At 37.8% G+C, this 19,981-nt stretch overlaps 1 protein-coding gene across 2 annotated transcripts in view; it reads left to right on the top strand.

Annotated features, from left to right (window-relative positions):
* The first annotated feature begins 19,763 nt into the window (after positions 1-19,763).
* Msr1 (macrophage scavenger receptor 1) overlaps positions 19,764-19,981 on the top strand; it is a 65,155-nt gene continuing 64,937 nt past the window's right edge. For both annotated transcript variants that reach the window (XM_021219456.2, XM_021219457.2), the window contains exon 1: positions 19,764-19,876. In XM_021219456.2, the coding sequence (XP_021075115.2) occupies positions 19,778-19,876 (99 nt within the window). In that variant the 5' untranslated portion in view covers positions 19,764-19,777. The remainder of the gene's footprint in view (positions 19,877-19,981) is intronic.

Here is a 19,981-nt window from a genome sequence, read left to right as displayed (position 1 = left end):
ACCACTATCTTGTATGGAGAAAGACAAACCCCAGATTTTTGGTGGCTTGATGCATCCAGGACTTGGCATACTTCAGAAACATGTTCATTGTGTTTACACTGTTTGCAAATTGACATCTAAGATAGTACAAGCTTCTGTCCTAACAGTTTGAACTAGAAATAGTATTGCAAAGGCATATGACATCCTTCCATTTGTGTTTACACACTTGTATCCACATTTTATAAACCAGTAATGAGGGCTGTAAAGATTGTTTACTGGATGAAGAAGCTTACTGAGGAGCCTCACAACCTGAGTTTGAACTCAGAGGACCACATAGCAGCCTTCTGACCCTTCCACAAACACACCATGATTTGTGTGTGCATATTTACACAGACATTAATAAATGTAAAATAAAATAATGGTAGTAAATTGTCACAATAAGAAGAAATTTTACATTGTTAATATGTAAACTTTGAGTCCACTTTGAACTCTTATGCAGAGGTAAACCATTAAAGGAAGAAATATAGGTGTAAAGGATCCTCAGATATGAAAGAGAAACCTGGAAAACACTAATATTTGAACAGAATATAATGAGGCCTGACAATTTCATATTATAAAGGGTGGGTGGGTTGGGGCAATGTAAGAACAAAAGCCAGGAGATTAGCACCCAGTTCTTGTTTTTTAATCCATGTGTACACATATGCAAAACGTTGAGCAAATGGTAGACTGGTGCCGTGGGAAACTTTCAATATTGATAATGCTTGCAGATTGATGGAACTTACAAAGGGAAAACCAACTGGGCTGAGTCTAAGAATTCTGAGTGTCATGATCATTTAGAGCTATTCTATTCAGCACATGTTTCACAAAGTTTATCATTAAATTCAAGTCATTTCTCATAATTTGTTTGATATGAAAACTACATGCTTTGTTTTAGTTTCTTGAGTGTGGTTTCTCACACCATAACTTGTTCACTGATTTCATTTTGCTGACCGCAGTGCTACACCTTGAAAACTGGAGGTGCCGGGGATTGAACCCAGTCCAATCAATTGGAGAATTGTGTTTAGTTAGAGCTTCCTTTCTAACGATCTCTGAGATGACTGAAAAGGAAACGAACGACTACAAACATTTTTACTCGAGGAGATCATCATTTTTGTAATGCCATTGCTATAGTGGTTTTACAAACTGTTCAGATTCCCAGCAGGAATTCTGGAAAATATTCACTGTCGTGTGGAACCCTCACTTTAGAAGCAGGCAGTAGACTTAAGATAGAAGTGGGGTACCCTGAGAACGAACAGGCAGTGTAAAGTGATAAAAATGCACACTGTATGCAGACAAATGCAATTATCCCAATAAGTTTTAAATGTTCTGTACTAATCATAAAAAAGTATTTTACAGTTGTGTCCAGAGAAAAAAGAATAGTATTTTAAAGTATAGTGCAATATAAAATATTAGAAACATTAAGAGTTAAGCAATTTATCTCCTTGTAAAAATAACTTCAGGCATGCCCTTTCTCAGTTGTAGAGAGGAAGCATCAAGTTGGCTTCAACAATTCACTATAATCCATTCAATGCTTCCTTTAAACATTTAATTCTTTACCATTCAAGTGGCCAATATTCTTGAGAGTTTCTTTGACATAAAATCATTTGTAGGTTCAATTCCTCTAGAATTATTTTTATTGTAACTTTAGTAATGTTTTACAATTTGCCTTTGTTACATTCCTGTTGCTGTGTAAGAACACTCACAGATAGTGGCTGTTTCAATTTCCCTAATTTAAGTATTCCTTGTGTAACTTTGTATTTAATTTAAATTCATTTGTAGGACTAACACTTATTGTTTTGCCATTGAACTTTCATTCTTCATGCATTTCCTCTTTTATATCCATTTCTTTTTAAATTGTTGTGTGAACTTTCACTGATCAACAACAGAAAATAATGCATGAAAATCAAAGCACAAGCATACTCATTTTCTCTATCCATGACATTAGAGAATGCATAATGAGTCAGACATCCACTGCTGAGTCAGGCATGATGAAATATGCTGAGTCAGGCATAGTAAATTATAGCTATAATCCCAGCTGAGAGAAACTGCGGCAGGAGGGTCACAAGGTAAGGTTAATTTAGATTGTAAAGACTATGTCTCAAAACAAAACCAACCAGGTGAGGGAGATGATCATTCATACCTGATATTTATTGTAGCTGTGAACTAAAGAACTAGGGAAGTTGTACATTTTCAAGGTAATCATGATGAAATCATCTGGTAGCTGAAAGCTTGGCCATTCTGTTGATAGTGTTTAGTAGTTTCCATCAGAATAATTCATATGGACGATTGTCTGTATAAAAACATTAATAGGTTAAGGTTCAAGATTAAATGGGTTTTACTGTATTAGTTCACTGACTCACAGTGGCTATGTTAAAACTTTAAATGTGAATGTCAAGAAATATTATTGATATGTCAGCTTTTTCATAATGTGACCATGATTCAATTATGACATAAAACTTTAAAAAGCAGATATATAAAGTACATGAAAATGCTCTTTACCTTTGAAAGAAGAAATAGGAAATATATACATATAAATGAAGGTTTCAATAGAAGCAGAAATGGTGAAGAAGCTTGACTGCTTTATTATGGGTATTCCACGTGATCACCCACTGATTATGCCACTCAATGGTGACAGCAGAAGACAGTCTTTCAAAGAGTGTAAGAGCATCTTGTCACTTTTGGTTTTTTTTTTTTTNTTTGTTTGTTTTGTTTTTTTTGCAATTGAGAAGACATCTTCCTAAAATAATTAGAGAAAATAAACCTGACATCTACTTGCTTCTACCAAATATTTATTCAGTTAAATGAAGAGTAAAGAATATACTTTGACCAAGAATGAATGAAAGAAAAAAAGGAAGGAAGGAAGGAAGGAAGGAAGGAAAGAAGGAAGAGAGAGAGAGAGAGAGAGAGAGAGAGAGANGAGAGAGAGAGAGAGAGAGAGAGAGAGAGAGAGAGAGAGAGAGAGAGAGAGAGAGAGAGAAGCATCTATGGGCCATCAAGTTGCCTCAGCACATAAAGCACTTGTCACGTATGTTTGGCAGTTGCAGTTCATGCCCTTTAAGTGTTGTACTGGGAAATGTGCAATCACAGTAGGGTCTCAATATTCAAGCTTGACCTTGGGCCACATCTCCTTCTCTGACACAGTAGAATGGGACGAGATCCCAAGCCTATTTTCAGTCAAGAATTTATAGAGGCAAGAAGGAGGTATCTAGCTTGGCACACAGCTGATTAGCGGGACATTATGGCCTTTAACATAATTGGCTGGTACTGGGAGCCAAACCATAAACTTAACTTCTATTTTGTTGTTGTTGTTGTTGTTAGTTTGTTGTTCTTTTGTTTTTCCTTATTGGTGCATTGTTAGGACATGAAATATTGTAACCTGGAGGTGTAGATTTTTTGGGAAATTACCTGGAATCTGGTGCTAGTCACAGGTTTTGTTGGGGGTGGGGGTAACCTGGAAACTGGTGTTAGGTACTGGTCTGTTAGTTAACTTGAGTTCAACCTTAAGTCAGGTTCTCAAAGAAGGAGTCTGAACCCACATCTGCTCTCTCATTAACTAGAGCATTGATTTCACAAAGTTGTTCCCTGATCTCCAGGTACATGGCATGGTACACACTTATAATTACACAGCTTGCATGCGTGCGTGTGTGTGCACATCACACACAGGGGTGAGTGTGGGCTAGAGATAGAGAGAGACAGACAAAGACATAGAGATACAGAGAGTGAAAGGGGTCTCAGAGTCTGAACCACCAACTGAAGAACATAGGAGAACATATCCCTTGTACAGGCCACAGCTTTTGTGATAACCCTGTTCCAGTTGTTTGGGATCCACATGAAGACCAAGCTGCACATCTGCTACAGATGTGCCTGGAGGCCTAGGTCCACATTTCATGATTCTGTTGGTCTTTCTGTGGAGTTCCTATCCCCTTAGGGTCCCTCAATTCTTTTCCTCTTCTTCTGTAAGAGTCCCCAAGCTCCATCCACGGTTTAGCTGTAGGTGTCTGCATCTGTCTGAGTGAACTGTTGTGTGGAGCCTCTCAGAGGACAACATGCTCCTGTCTGCAAACATAGCAGAGTATCATTAATAGTGTCAGGGATTGGTGCTTGCCCATGGGATGGGTCTCAAGTTGGGCTGGATATTGGTTGGTCATTCCCTCAGTCTCTGCTCCCTCCCCTGTGCCTACATTATTTTTAGACCTGATAAGGTTGGGGTTGAAAATGTTGTGGGTGAGTTGGTGTCTCTATCACTTCACTGGGGTTCCTGTCTTGCTACAGGAGACTGACATCCATTCTTAATCACTAGGAAAAGCAGGAACTTAAGCTCATTTACAAGTCTACCAAGGATGTACCTTAACTTTATCCTTGTTATCCAACAAGAAAAGGTAGGTACAGAGTTTAAATAATTTGCGCAAAATGACATATAGTAGATAAGTACTAAATTCAAGATTTGAAACCCAATAGCATGGTTCACGGTTCAGATTTTAATCATAAGGCTGCAATAGTAGATTCTACATGCAAATTAGTTAATTATATAGTATGCATGATAAAGACCTTTCTAATAATGTATTGTGTTTAAAAGTGGTATTTCCATTGTTGAAATGTCAAAAGAAATTGAATTCAATTGAAAGAGTAATAAATAAGGGGCTGGGAATTTGCCTCAGTGGTTAACAGCAGTTATTATTCTGTGTAGGAACAGAGTTCCGCTCCCAGCACCTATATGGTGGCTACAACAATCTTTAACTGGAGCTCCTGAGGAAACCAAACATCTTCTTCAGACCTCTGTGTATCAACCACATGCTCTAGGGACATACATGAAGAAAAAACACCCATGTAGGTAAAATAAAATAAACATTCAACATAGTAAAAGACCAGTTTAAAAAGAAGAAAGTGAAACTGCCTGCTTCGTTTTTTGAAATTAAACTCTTTGATTTAATTGCTGAACAAATTGGTTTGCCAAAACTTGCTCTTCATCAATCAGGTACAGAAGTTGCAGAAAGTATCCAGTAAGTTAGTATGTATTTCTGAAGGGATTATGAATTTGGAAAAACAATATAAACATTAATGAAGGTGATTCATTTTTTTAATTTTTTTCTTTTATTTACCATGTTCTTTTTCCTCTTTGTTCTTTGATAGTTTGAGACAGCATTGTACTTTGTAGGCAATGCTTGTGGCATGGAAATCATAAAAGTTGTTCTGCTCAATCTCACAATGCTAAGCTTAAGGGAAGAACCACTATGTGCATGTTCTTACGTTGGCTTTTTTTTTTTTTTCTTTAATCTTTGTAAACTTAATACAGTTCACTATTTAACAGTAAACCATTGGGAGGTACAGTAGATGTCAAACACCTTTATATATTTTGAAAACTAAGAAGCTAACTCTTGGCTTTAGTTACTGCCTAAAAGAAAATGTAGTTCATATTTCTTTTTATTTTCACTTGACTAATAATAATGTTAGGCTTAGTTAATTTTTTTTACCTGATGTTACAAAGTACGTTCTAGAAGTTAAATTCAACACCCAAGCAGCTTTGTAATACCTGGGTACCGGATGGCTACTAGTATCTTTCTACATTTCAAAATGCAAATATAGTAATGTCAGAACCAATTTTCAAGCAGTTCTCTTTAATTTCTCTTTGTCTTGTAGATGTATTTTAATGTAAGTACAGTGCCTTTGTTCTAAGTTTTAAGATGGAACATTTTGTATGCCACTCTCTACCTCAGTAAACCAAAATAAAAGAACAAATAGACAAACATATCTTTTTCATATAAAGGAGAGCCAGCCATAGAAGACTACTCCCCTGGGTTATGATAATGCCATGTAAAGTGCTATGTATATTTGTTGTAAGCATTATAGCAAGTGGAGATTAGCTCATTTGCATTTTCAAAAGGCTTTTGCATAGTAAAAGGATATTCTTAAGGTAATTTGTATTCATATCTAAATAATAAAAAGCTCATCATCATTCATATTATTAAAAAATGCAATCTTGAGCAACTTGTTATAGTTTCATTTTTTCCATTTTAGAAATCTTCTTTGAAGTATTATTCAAAACCTGCAGCTGCCTTTTTGTCCTCTATGAGGTCTCCTACACTTTTGCAAATGACAAAACATAGATGTATTCTTTAATCCTTATCACTATGCCCACTGTTCAAAGACAGATGCATTTGGAAAATTCTTGTCCTGAAGAAGGATGTAGGACTTCATTGTATCACTAAAGCCTATTTAATGAAGCTCTAAATATGCTTTTGACCTTAGACTTTGACAATAGGGATTTTTGTCTTTAAATCTCTACAGTTGAAAGAATACTTTAAAGTGGATCATTTCTGAGGATGACAAAACATATCCCAAATTCATGACACATCTGAGGAAGAGGAATAAATATGGCCAATGTCTTAAAAGAATCTGTGTGGTCATATCTTCCATGGTTTGGTAGAGATAGCTGGGTGATTTAAATGTAATTGGTGAAAATTTTAAGCTATTAAACTTTGTGCTATAAAAACTGAATTGGGAGGGAGAGTTGGAAAACTAGACAGGAAAGGGGATGGAGAAGTAACTCAGAAGGATGGAGAGAGGGTAAAAGACATGAGACATAAACAGGAGAAAGAGTCTTAAATGGGAGCCAAGAAAATATTCCTGGTGTTCTCATCTGCATCAGCTGTTTCCTACTTATAGCAAGTACCTTTATATTATAGCAGTAAGAATTCTGGTTAATTTAAGCAGTAATTGACTGGGAGGATAGAAAACCTCCTAGAATCTGTAAGAATAAAAAAGAATGAGATATCTTTTAATTACTTTTCATTGAGATTTGGGGCTGATACTACTCCCATAACAATTGTGTCATCATTGAGCAAATATATTCGGCAGGAAGGTCATTGCTGCAGATTCCAGCGTTTGTAGCTGAGTGATTATGTTTCTCCTCTGATAATGTGCAGAAAATATCTTTCTCACCATGAACAAAATTGGGAACCAGCTCAATTTCTCCATGTTTAAGCGAGTTGAGTTTTCAACAATAAGACATTACCATCAGGTCATAGATATTAGCCAATACCCTTGGCAATTGCCTGTGGTGATTCGACATAGTTTATGGGACCCTTTAGGCCAACAACTCTGTAAATTGTAACTCATTCCTGGCATTGGAGGTTTTACTTGGTGGCATGAGATACGTGGTTGGAGCATTGTCTTCCCTGTCATATCATGACTTCATTTATTCCCTGCCTGCCCAACCCCATCCTTATTTAATATCTGTTGACTAATGGTTTCTCCTTTATGTCATTTTAGCACTATACTCTACTTCCCCTTCTTTGGAAAATTACTTCTTTCTCCTTGGTCTTCACTACATACCAGGGCTAAGTGATTATTCATATTGAAACACATGCATATAAAACCTAAAACCTAACATCTATATTTAAGACAAAGCATGCAATATTTATCTCTTGGGGTCTGTGTTCCCTCTCTCAGAATGGTCATTTCTAACTTTATTCATTCACCTTCAAACTACATTTTTCTTTCTTCTTTTAAAATTTTATTTAATGTCTATTTTATATACTCCAGATTTTATCCCCCTCCTGGTCCACCCTCCGACTTTTCCACATCTCATATCTCCCCCACCCCATCTTCACGAGGATGGCCCCACCCCACCAGACCCCTCCATTCTCCTTCTTCTCTGATTGAACCCAGACCCAGTAGTCCTCTGCTGTATCTGTGTTGGGGACCTCATATCAGCTGGTGTATGCTGCCTGGTTGGTGGTCCGGTGTTTGAGAGATCGCAGGGGTCCAGAATAATTGAGCCTGCTGGTCCTCCTACAGGGTCACCCTCCTCCTCAGCTTCTTCCAGACTCCCTAATTCAAAAGGTCCTTTCAAGAGCACGCTAAGAATTAAATACTTAAGTGCACATTTGTTATAAAATACATGGTAATAATGATGAGTTATACACTAAGGAATATATAAATAGAGGTATTTTATCAACTTTTTAATTTAAAATATATTAGAAATATATGTCTAATTTTTCATCATATTTGAAGATTTAGACAAAGAAAAGGCATTGAAAAAACAAGAAACTTAAGAATGCAAAAAATTAATGGTGATTTACTTCTCTATTACATTTTTCTATTACATTCCTCCATATTTATAAAGATCTACTTCGAAAAGAAGGTATATTTAATGATAATGCCATCACCAGATTTAAGCAATTAAGATTCCTTAAAATAAAATTAATTTACTTCTGAAACCTTTAAACTTGACTCATTTATGGTATATGTGTGTGTGTATGCCATGTGTGTGTGTGTGTGTGTGTGTGTGTGTGTGTGTGTGTATGCCGTGTGTATGTGTGTGTGTGTGTGTTGATTTATATGTATGTATGTGTATACACACACACACACACACATACACACACACACACACAAAACTCTGTACTCTTTACTAGAAGTAATAGTAATGGTGTGTCTCCTTGTTTGCATAAGAAAGTCCAAGTTTCTGTTGCTGTGGCACCATGTGAGGCTCTGAAAGCAGGAAAATCAAGCTGACATCTTCAGGGTTGAATATTGTTTTATCGTCCAATGAGAATTCACCATAGCTCCTGGGAAGAAGTCAGAGGTAATCAGTGTTTGAGGGGTAAGGGCATCAGGAACCTTCAGAATACGGTCTGTTGTTCACATATGAGAAATTCGTCATGAGTGGACCTCTGCATGAGCCTGGACCAGATTAATTCTGTTTAGAGAAAATATTCAACTTTCTCCTTTAGCCATCGATCACTTCTCCCTCTGCTGAGTGGCTGCTTCGTGTGTGTGATGGCTAAAGAAGTTTGTTCCCAGGAGGTCGGTAGCATGAGGTACACAACCAAGTATTTCTTGTTCTGGTGCTGTGAGTCTGATAGAATACTTGGTTTACGAAATTCTAAATGGGCAGCAGCAGAAAATATTTTCTGCGTTTATGCCCACTAGAGGGCACTCACCTGCACCTCAGTGATGCACTTGACAATCTCAGAACAAGAAACACTTTATTTGTGTACTTGATGTCACTTAACTTTCTGTAGAAGCATCACAGAATGATTACAATCTTCTGTACCGGATTCCTCTGCCTAGAGGGTTTCAGTGAGAGCACTGTCATCTCATACCTGAAATCTCACAAAGTTGATTTGTATTCTGCCCATTACGGAAAAATAGCTCTTCTCAGCACTCATTTTGATTTTTTGATTTTTTTTTTTTTGTTCGTTTTGGGAAAATAATCTCAGGATAGGCCCACAGTTCCCAGAGATGGAGATATGAGTCAAAATTTAGCAAAAAGAAAAAGACGTGAGTTCTGAGATTCTAATGCCATTGTTAATCTTTAAAACGTACTTATCTATTATTTGAGAATTTCATACACTTTTGCTCACATTTCCCTTAACGTCTCCCTGGATCTAATCTGGTCTTCCATCCCTCTCATCTTTATGTTCTTCGGATTCTTTAACTCTCTTAAAATAAAACAAAAGCAAAATAAAACAACCATGGCGTGACAAAAGACTGGGGTCTGATTTGTGATGTCCAGCTACTTCTGAGCGTGGGGTTTGTCTTGGAGTGTAGTTGATATACTTAGAATCACTCCATAATAGAAAAGTAACATTGCATCTTCAGGCAGCTATCAACTGCAAAAAACTTCTTGGCTAATGGTGGGATTTTGTGCCCACTTTCCCTTCCCCGACTTGCATCTTTGCAAGTCTTTTACATCCGGCTGTAGGCTCTGTAAGTACATATGTGCCCTGATGTGCCTGGAAAGGCTTTTTATTTCTAGGAGTTGTCTACCACTTCTGATTCATATAATTTTCTGCACACTCTTCCACAAAGATGCTGAACTTTACAGAGGAGGTATGATGAAAACAACCAATTTAGAGCTGACCTGCCTTTACCTCTAGACCTGGGAGGTACAAACATCTGTTTTTAAGCCGCCCACACTTGTATTTTGTTATTAGACAAAAAAAAAAAAAAAAAAAAACCTAGCGAAATTGTTGTTCCGATGCTGTTGTGCCCCGTCTACACAAACAGTGGCATAAAAAGCAAGAATTTATTCTCCTATAGATAAGATGTTTGAAATGAATCCTCCTAAAAAAAAAAATCAAGTTGCTAATATGGTAGGATTGCATTCTGGATGTTTGAAAGAAAAATGTAATGTATCCTCCTTACCTTTTCTTATTTGGGTACCACTCATAATTTTTAGCAAGAGTATTTCATTCTCTATCTTCAAAGCCAGCGATCTTGCATCTCTCCATCTATTCTCTCAGAGCTTATTTCCTCTGATTCTCCTTCTCTTCCTTTGTTTTCAGTTTTTACTTAGAACAGTGATTCACTGGAATCACTCAGGTGATCCAGAACAACCCATTTCTTGTAATGTCAACCGAGCAGGTTCAATATAAATGTAATTAATTCCACATACAAATGTGGCTCCCCTTTAACCTGAAATGAGTGTTGGTTTCTCTTTTGAGAATTAAGATGTGGACATCTTCAAAATGAGGAAGTTATTCTGGCATATTTTCCTGCCTTATCAACTTTCTGGAATTTTCCTCAAATTATCCAACTCATGAGATACAGTAAGTCTTGAACCTGGGTAATTCTAGAACAAAAATGTTTTGAATCCCCACAACAGTGGCAGGTGTTAAAGAGGATGCATATATATATATATATATATATATATATATATATATATATATATATATTATTGTTAAAAATTTACCCAAAGACCTAGACACTTTTTTGTTTATTTGTTTATAGAATCATATAATTCTTTAAAGCACTAGAAGCATCTTAAGACTATTTATTTTTGGTACTTTATGTGGAAGTTCCTATGGAGATAATTAACTCTTCTTCCGTTGGGAAATCTGCTGCCTAACTTCCCCTTGACCAAGTGTGGTCAGCTGCCGGATGTCAGGCGTCCATTTGACTGTGACTAATGTGTCAGCCTTCTACAAGAAGCAGAAAGCTGCAGAAAGGTGGAGAACACATCTGAAGTGTAAAAGGAGAAAAGTTCTATTTCCACTGGGTGCATGAATCAACATCCCTCCTGAAGAGAACTCTTGAATGAAGTGACTTTCAAAAAGTACTTAAAAACCATCAGATCTTTAATGTATATTTTATCAACTCAAATTAACTGAAACTGTGAGAATGAACTATGACCCTACTACTTATCCTATAAGATATGAATGTAATATTTTGTGTACTATGTATCCACTATTTCATAGATTTTATCCCATTTAATCACATAACAACTAGGCACTTGCTGATGTTTGCTAGACTGTTTTACAAGCACACAAAAAGTACAGATAAGAGATTCAAAATTTTAAGTTGCCTGTAGTGAATAGTGTAGAAAAAGAAAAGACAAAAGATAGAAATAGCAAGGCCTATGGTCAGCTGTGAGCTAGAAAGAAACTAAATCTAGATGGTAACCCTTAGTTTTTTTAGGGAGAAACTCAAAAAAGGGTAAGGTTTTTCCAGGAGCAAGGCCTTAGTCAGCTGGGAGCCAGGCAAAGGTTTGATATTCTTATTACAGAATCCTGTATACCAAGCAAGAGTTTCTGTGACTCTTGTTACCTTCCACACATGGTGGGCCTTTAGAATCTGTCATTGAATCGTGTGAAGAGATGTGAGGAACATGAAAGTCATCATTTACTGTCCAATCATAGGCAGATTGAAGCATCATAGAAGGGCTGTACTTTTAGAGATACTACAGAAATGATGAGCGAGAGCTCCTGGTAAAATTAAGCTGGGCAAAGATGCATAGAATATACCACTGTGTATGATTATGGAAGTTCTAGTTGACCTTGGTGAATCAGTGGGGAAAACTTTGAAGAATACACATTTGGAGAACATGCTCTGTCACTGGACAGATAACCCTAGGAACTATAGGAACTTGATACATTTTCTAATTTCATAATAGAGACAAATGAAATGGAAGGCATGAAATATTTATAAAATAAATAGCATTCACTGGGCTACAGTCCACTCGCCCAAGGTTTAAGATCGCCTGTTTCTCCCACCCCCACCTCTCGTGTTTGCACGTGGCTGGATATGTGTTCAACTGTGTGCACATGAATGACTGTGCATCTGTATGGAATCTAGAAGTCAGCATCAGTATCTTCTTTAATTCTCCTCTATATATTTTTTTGTCACTGTTGCCTTTTTTGGAGGGCAGAGCATCTCACCAGTTTATCCCAACTTGGCTAGACTACCTGGCCAGTGAGCTCTCAGGGGTCATCTGTCTCTGCCTTGTTAGCACTCACAGGCTCTCACTGCTGATATCTCCTATTAAGTGTGTTCTGGGTACCAAATGCAAATTCCAGATCCTTTGCAAAATGAGGCATCTTCATGGACTCAGATTCTCATTTTTGAATTCTCTAGGTTGGCGTTTCTTGTGTTCAGAGATTCTGGATTGGTTCTGTTTGCTTAGATTTTATTTCATTGATATCTCCACAACTCTTAAACTCACTTAAACTACATCTGGCCTTCAATAGGATTCTGTAGCCTTACCTGCCTAAATTTTGTTCAATGTATATTCATGTTTCTAAAATAGTACCCCAAATGGAATCATGCTCACTTTCTTACATTCCTGGTTCTTTACAGTGAGACACAACCATAAGGAAATGGTGAAATGTGGGTGTTGGTTGCTGTAGACTGCTGACTTTGCATGGTAATTAGTCACTATCATTTTCTAAACGCTTATTTTACTTCCCCAATTGCCCAAGACAATAACCCATGGCATTGAGGATATACTTATATGAGGTTTTATATTACTTTAGCAAGGTGTTGGACTTTCTAAATGATCCTGTAGACACAGCCTTCAGCAGCTAAAACTTTGGATTTCCCTACATACATCCTTTTAAAACCATAATTTCTTATACATACATACAAGTACTTTATATGGACTTGATAGGCTACATTTAGAGAGGTATATGCATATACAAACAGAAATATGTGAACAAAAATTAATGAAAAACAGATCATGAATTTGAAAGAGGGGACATATTTATAGGAGTGCTTGGTGGGATTAAAGGGACGGAGAAAGTGCTATCAAATCTATCAATCTCAAAAAAAAGACAAAATGACTAGCAGCTCTTTCTGCTTCAATCTTCTGGTCTTTTCCTGCAACTTTGATCATTGAATTGGGAATTATGTTCTTTGTGTGGCCCTTTGTCTTCTGATAGTGAGCTTGACAAGTATTTCATAGCTGAATATTCTTTCTCTGTTAAGTTGAGTTAGAATCATGTAGTGACCCCTCATTCACATAGCTAGTTTGAAACCCTACTGATGTCTCCTAAATGAAGAGTGGGTCTTGCTTGTGGAATGCATCTGGAGCATATGATAAGTAGTTAATTTCCCATCTTCATTGTATTTCAGGTACTTTAGGTGGTATTTTATTTATTTATCTTAAAATTCTTATTAATCATTTTATTTGTTTACATTTCAAATGTTATCCCCCATCCTGGTCTCCTCTCCACTAAGCCCCCATCCCATCCCTTTCCCCTGGCCTCTAAGAGTGTGTTCCTCCACCCACTCCTGCCTTACCCCTCTAGCATCCCCCTTCTCTGGGGCATCGAGCCTCCACAGGACCAAGCTCCTCTCCTCCCACTGATATGAGATGAGACAGTCCTTTGGTATATATGTAGTAGGAACCAGGAATCATCCCATGTATACTCTTTGGTTAGTGGTTTAGTCCCCGAGAGCTCTGAGGTATCTGGTTAGTTGATACTGTTTTTCTTCCTATGGGGTTGCCATTCCCTTCTGCTCCTTCAGAGCCCTTCCCCTAAATCTTCCACTGGAGTCCCCGGGTTCAGTCCAATGATTGGCTGTGAATATTTGCACCTGTTTCAGTCAGGTGTTGGCAGAGCCTCTCAGAGGACAACCATACCAGGTTCCTGTCTGCAAGCACATTTTGACATCAGCAATAGTGTAGTCATTTGGTTTCTGGAGATGAAATGGATTACACAATGGGGAGGTCTCTGGATGGCCTTTCCTCTCTATTTTTTGTCCCTGCATTTCCTTTAAACAGGGACAATTCTGGGTTAAAATTTTTGAGATGGGTGTATGGCCCCATCCCTCCACTAGGGGACATGTCTATCTACTGGAGGTGGTCTCTTCAAGTCAATGTATGGCTAATTTGCCTGCATGTATATCTGTGACCTATTTGCAATCCTCATCCAATAGAGGCCAATAGAAGGTGTTAGCTCCACTGAAACTGGGGCTTCAGACGGTTGTAAGTTTCAATGACTGCTGAGAACTGAACCTCATTCCTGTGAAAGACTAGCATATGTTCATAACCACTGAACCTTCTCTTCTCAGAACAGTGTACCTGCACATTCATAAGTTTATTATTTGGGGGTGGGGAGGTGCAGTATGTTTTTTTTTTTGTTTGTTTTTGTTTTGTTTTTAGGTAAAGCCAGGAAAGTTTAAAGGGTTTGGAATGGATGAGCCATCGGTCCCAGTAATCTCTCATTTTGCTTATCTTAGCTTTCTGGTATTTGTCAAGGTTAATACTGGTGATTGTTATGATACAAATGTTGGGTTCACCAGCCTCATCAGGCTAGGATTGAGCAGAGACCCAAAATGAGCCACTCCGTTGTAGTAGTGATGTTTCTTATTTATGTGACAAAATAACTAACCAAAAGCAAGAAAGGGTTCATCTGGTTTGTGGTGTCAGAAGACTCAAGTGAACCATGAAGTGGAAGGTGTGGCAATGGGAGCACGAAACATCTGATCACGTTGAGGCCTTAGTCCGGATCTAGGAAAGAGAGCCCTGTTAGAGCCTAGCAGGCAGAGTCCTTCTGAATCATTCCAGGAGCCCAGCTCACTATAAGATGGCTCCCCACAGTCAGGATGGCTTTTTCTTCCTCAGTTAATCCTCTCCGGAAACACCATCAGAGACATACTCAAAGGAACTTGTAGGCTCACAGTGAAGATTAACCAAGATACCATCCTTATAATCTGCCAACTAAGGACACAAATAATAGTCTCAATCCGAGAAGATAAGCACCCAATGAGGTCCAATATGCAAAACCGAAAGGATCAGTGATCTCAAATTTGTCATTGGAGAACTACTGTTAGCTGTAGATGAAAACATAAAGAAATTAAGGTTAAGTATTAAGAAGCATGTATTAAGGAGTACTGGTAAATGTGTGGCCTAGATGAGCATCATCTCAGCTCTTCATCAGGAAGTTGGCTCTTGAATAACATTAGTGCCTCAAGATAGCTCTCAGATTTCCCTGAGATGATTATTCCTACCTGGTACAGAGCTTGGCTTTGGCAATTGCCTTTGTAGATATTTGTATTTGATGGGTGGTCTGTCTGTCCTGTGACACAATTCCTTGGGGGAGTGTTTTCTTTCTTTTTCATTAATGTATTTATAGATTCATAATGGATCCTAGAATCCAATGTGAATTCAGGTTTAGGTTTCTTTTTGGATCTGAAACAGAACATTATAAAAGTTGACAGTAAAATATCTAAAGGAGACAAATAAAAAAATGTGGGATTTGGAGTTCAAGTGAGGAATCCGTGGTTTTTTTTTGCTGTTTGTTTTTTTTAAATTTCTATGTATCTGTTATAGTCCCATAGCTTTGAATGTTCTCTAGACTTGCCTATGGTTTTGTATTGATAATTCTGTAGCATTATAGTATTCAGTTGGAAGTATGTGCCCATTTCAGCATTCTTAAAATCTGTATTAAGTCAGAACCCATTTGTTGAATTTCAGAACCCACTTGTTGAATTTCAGAACCCATGAATATTAACTAAAAAATCATATATTTATGTCATAACTTAAAATATTTTATTTTATTATTTTTAATTCTGTATTAGGGTGTATTATTCAGGTTAGTGTATGTAGGTGCAATGTCTCTGGACAACAGAAGGAATGATCAGGTCCAAAGGAGCTGGAATTTCATGTTATTTTATGGCAAGTGATGTAGGTGCTAGGAATCAAGCTTGTATCATCTAGACAATTGAGTGTCCTCATAACTGCCAAGCCACCTCTATAGACCTTGGATGTCATATCTCTTATGACTAATGACTAGTTGCAACTTTAGGCATACATGTAACCCTAGAGAAAAAAATATTAGGTCTTCTGCTAAGTTCAGGATGCCTCTACTACAACGAATCCTGGGGTGTTCAATTCAGTTTTCCAAACCTATTTCCCTAATTGATTATGATTTTTTTTTTACTGGATACTAGGCTAATCTTATACAAACTTCACTGTCAAGACATTTTTAAAGGCAGAAGAGATATAGTGACTAGACCCATGACTCATAGCACTGATAATAGGTGAACACCCAAATGGCCTGATGTATGCCCATGTTTCTGATTTATTTATTTTATGTAATACTTCTGATGAAGAATATACACGCCCTTCTGTAGGCTTAGATTTTTTCAAAATTTATTCTAATAAAGGTTCTTAAGTGTTTCAACCTTCCCTCTAGCCCACCAATCAAAGGGCGGGAAGAAGAAAGGTTAATAGAAAAAGGGTGATGTGGCCCTTTTTAGATGTAGTTCTTTTGAATGATTCCAAACCCAAGTCAGTAGCAGGAGTCTAGTCCAATAGATAAACACCCCAAAATTAATCAGCAGCTGCAGCTCAGTCTAGAAGAAACCACCAAGGCTCTGCCTAATCTGTAGGAGTCTGCAGAAACGCAAGAAGCAGTCAGAATACCACATGAAGTTCTTTGGCACTTTTCTCTCTATGAAGTCATGAGAAGCAAAGACCAGCAAAGACCAGCAAAGCATTGCAAGACGAACCAATGCAAGAAAAAGTCTGTTGGCTTACACTTAAGCTCTCAATCATCACACATCACCTCATGTGTCTGCTTCAGCACAACACAAAATTGACACAACTCAATTTCCAAAGAAACCAGAAATGTCCATTTCACTCCTATATGCTTCATATGCTGACCCAAGACTAAGAAATAATATATTTTGGGACATTCTGAAATCAGTACAGACTACCTACTACCTCTGATGACTTAGCTTAAGGATCTTGAAATTTTATTTAAGTGCATCTTCAAGCCATACTTTTTTTTTTTAACATTTAAGTTTTCAAAGAATGGTTAGGATGTAATTTCATAGTATACTCAGTGTTGCAGATAGAATAAAAAAAAATCAGCTAACCCTAGTCTAGAAAATCCTTATAAAATATAAATTAGAAAGTCATCATAAGTTGTGATTTCGTTTATTTCCTTTAGGATGTTTTTTTGGGACCTCAGAAGGGGATCTGGGGAAGAACGTAGAGGCAGAGAGGGATAGAAAGGAGAGAGAAAGAAGGGAAAAGGCAGGCCTAGAACACGTGGGATAAAGATGGAGGGAGAGGAAGGGGGGAGGGAGAGAAAATTTATGACTTCTTAAGTGTGACTTTTACAAACTTGTAGCATTAACAGGCTGTATACATTTAATAATATAGATTGTTTTTCTGAAGCAAGATATAACTAGATGCTTTGTGGACCTCAAACTCCATATCTTCCTCCCTCAGTCTCCCGAACGCTAGGTTCACAGGCCTGCATCACTATGCCTGGGTAGTATGTGATACAGATATGATACGATACGATAGGCCCCATGCTTTACATTCAGATTTATTCACAAATAAGAATAAAGAAAAATACATGAGATCTCATGTCAGTTTCCAGTTCCTCTTCCTCTAAAATCTTGAGAAACTTAAAGCCATGTGGTTATGAAATAGTGTAACAGTCTTCACGCTAGTTCAGTGTGGATGGATTCATGATTCTACTTTTTGTTCAAAGCTTCATAGCTAGAAATTATATGCTCCTTTTAAATGCTTCTTTTACCCATTTTTGTTTTAGTTAAAAATTGTGATGCTAGGGATTGAACCAGGACCCAGACGAGAGGCCCTTGGCCTTGTGAAAATTCTAGGCCCCAGGATAGGGGAATGCCAGGGCCAGGAAGTGGGAGTGGGTGGTTTGGGGAGCAGAGGAAGGAGGGGTGGTATAGGGGATTTTCAGAGAGGAAACCAGGAAAGGGGACAACATTTGAAATGTTGAAAATGTTCATTTGAAATGAAGAAAACATCAAATAAAGTAAATCTAAACAAAGTAAATCTAAACAAATAAACAAATAAACAAGCTACACAAATGCTCTACCACTGAGTTACACCCCTACCCACTTTTAGCCTTTTATTAGTTACCTTAGGGATGGGCTTGTCATACAGTTATTATAAACAGTATTACTATTAGATTAGCACTTGTGTTTCTCAAATGCTGCATTGTTCTTGTGTTCTTTCACGCATTGTCTTCCCATGGTAAGTGCCTTGGGCTTACTGATTTGAGCCACAGTTTATTAAGAGACATGATTCTACAGTTCTTCCCATTCTGTTTCTTTGGGGTTCCCCAAGTTCTGAGGGGAGGCACCTAATGAAGATCTCTAATTTGGGTTTTCTCATTGCCTAATGTTTGGCTGTGGGTCTCTCTGAATCTGCTCCCATCTGCTACTGGAGAAAGCCCCACTGATTACAATTGCCAGGTACCAATCTATGCATATAGCAGAATATCATTATCGTCAAGGACACCAGAAAAAATATGATCCACAGAATGAACTAAGCAGAGCTCATAGGAGCTCACAGAGACTAAAGTAGAAATGACAGAGTCTGCATATGTCTGTACTGGGTCCTTTGCATATATATTATCGTTTTGTACCTTACTGTTTTGTGAGACCCCTAACAGTGGTAGGGGGCGTCTACGACTGGTTTTCCTACCCTTGGGACCATTTTTTCCTTCTACTGGGTTGCCTTGCGCAGCCTTGGTATGAGGGTTTGTGCCTAGTCTTATTGTAACTTGTTATGTTGTGAATGGTTGATATCCCTCTGAGCCCTGCTCTGTTTCTGAAAGAAAATGGAGGGAGAGTAGATCATATGGAGAGTAGAGGTATGTGAAGGGGAACTGGGAAGAGTGTGTGTGTGGGGGGGGAGAAACTGTGGTGGAGATGTATTGTATGAGATAATAATAATTATAATAATAATAGGAGGAGGAAGTGGAGAAAGAAAAGGAGGAGGGGAGAGGAGGGGGAGGAGGAGGGGGAGGAGGGAGAGGAGGAGGAGGAGGGAAAATTCCTTCTGTTTGGAGCACCGATAATTGCCTGTGGGATATGTTACATATCTCCTTCAGAAATATTAGCTGTAAATCTTAATACTGCAATACTGAATTTTCAAGTGGGTTATACTTGAACTGGAGGAATGTAACTGAATGGATAAGGAAAATGTACAAACCTCTGACCACGTTGTCAGAAGGTACAGGGTTTCCCTTTCCTTGGAGCTGACTCTTCAGCCTCCTTTAGTCCATACAGGCCTATAAAATGCTGAAATGATTGTACTAAGAGCATCACAGAGAGAGCTGAAGTAAGCAAGAGCATCATTGTTTACCTGGGTTAGATGCTGTATCCTTTTCTTATGTTTTGCTCTTTCCTATAAAGACAGGGGGGGAAGTGATACAAAACAAAACATGGTATCGTTCTCTACACTGTACCACTGCAAGAAGATACAGTCTGAAATAATGAATGTTGTAGAAGCCACACACGACTTATTAGCCAGGGATGGCTGATGGGATGTCAGTTTTGTACCCTGCTCCAAAATTCTTGCTCTTTTTATTTTTTTTTAACTTCTCCTTTCCATTTTACAATATCCTTTAAGGAAACCGAATGCGTTATCTGACAAATTTAGATTTTGCTAACTTGTGCATTGAAGCGAAGGCTATTGAAATACAATTCAGAGAAAGGTTTTCAACACACAACTGTGTCATTTCCTTTCCTTGTGGGCTAGATGCTGAAATACTATGTGATAAAGATTTTAGGTTTCAGTTGTAAAGAGAAGGAAGTGGATAAATCAGTGCTGCCTTCTTTACCAGCAATGACAAAAGAGGTATAGTTTAACTTATTTCTTCTTTAAATTACTTGTGTTGAAGGTGAGCCGTGAGCCTACTCTTGTACAAGTGTGTGTGTGTGTGTGTGTGTGTGTGTGTGTGTG

This window comes from Mus pahari, chromosome 19 (genome assembly GCF_900095145.1).
Source record: "Mus pahari chromosome 19, PAHARI_EIJ_v1.1, whole genome shotgun sequence".
NCBI lineage: Eukaryota > Metazoa > Chordata > Mammalia > Rodentia > Muridae > Mus > Mus pahari.
Note: the sequence above shows the minus strand (reverse complement) of the source record. Positions and strands in the feature narration are given on the sequence as shown.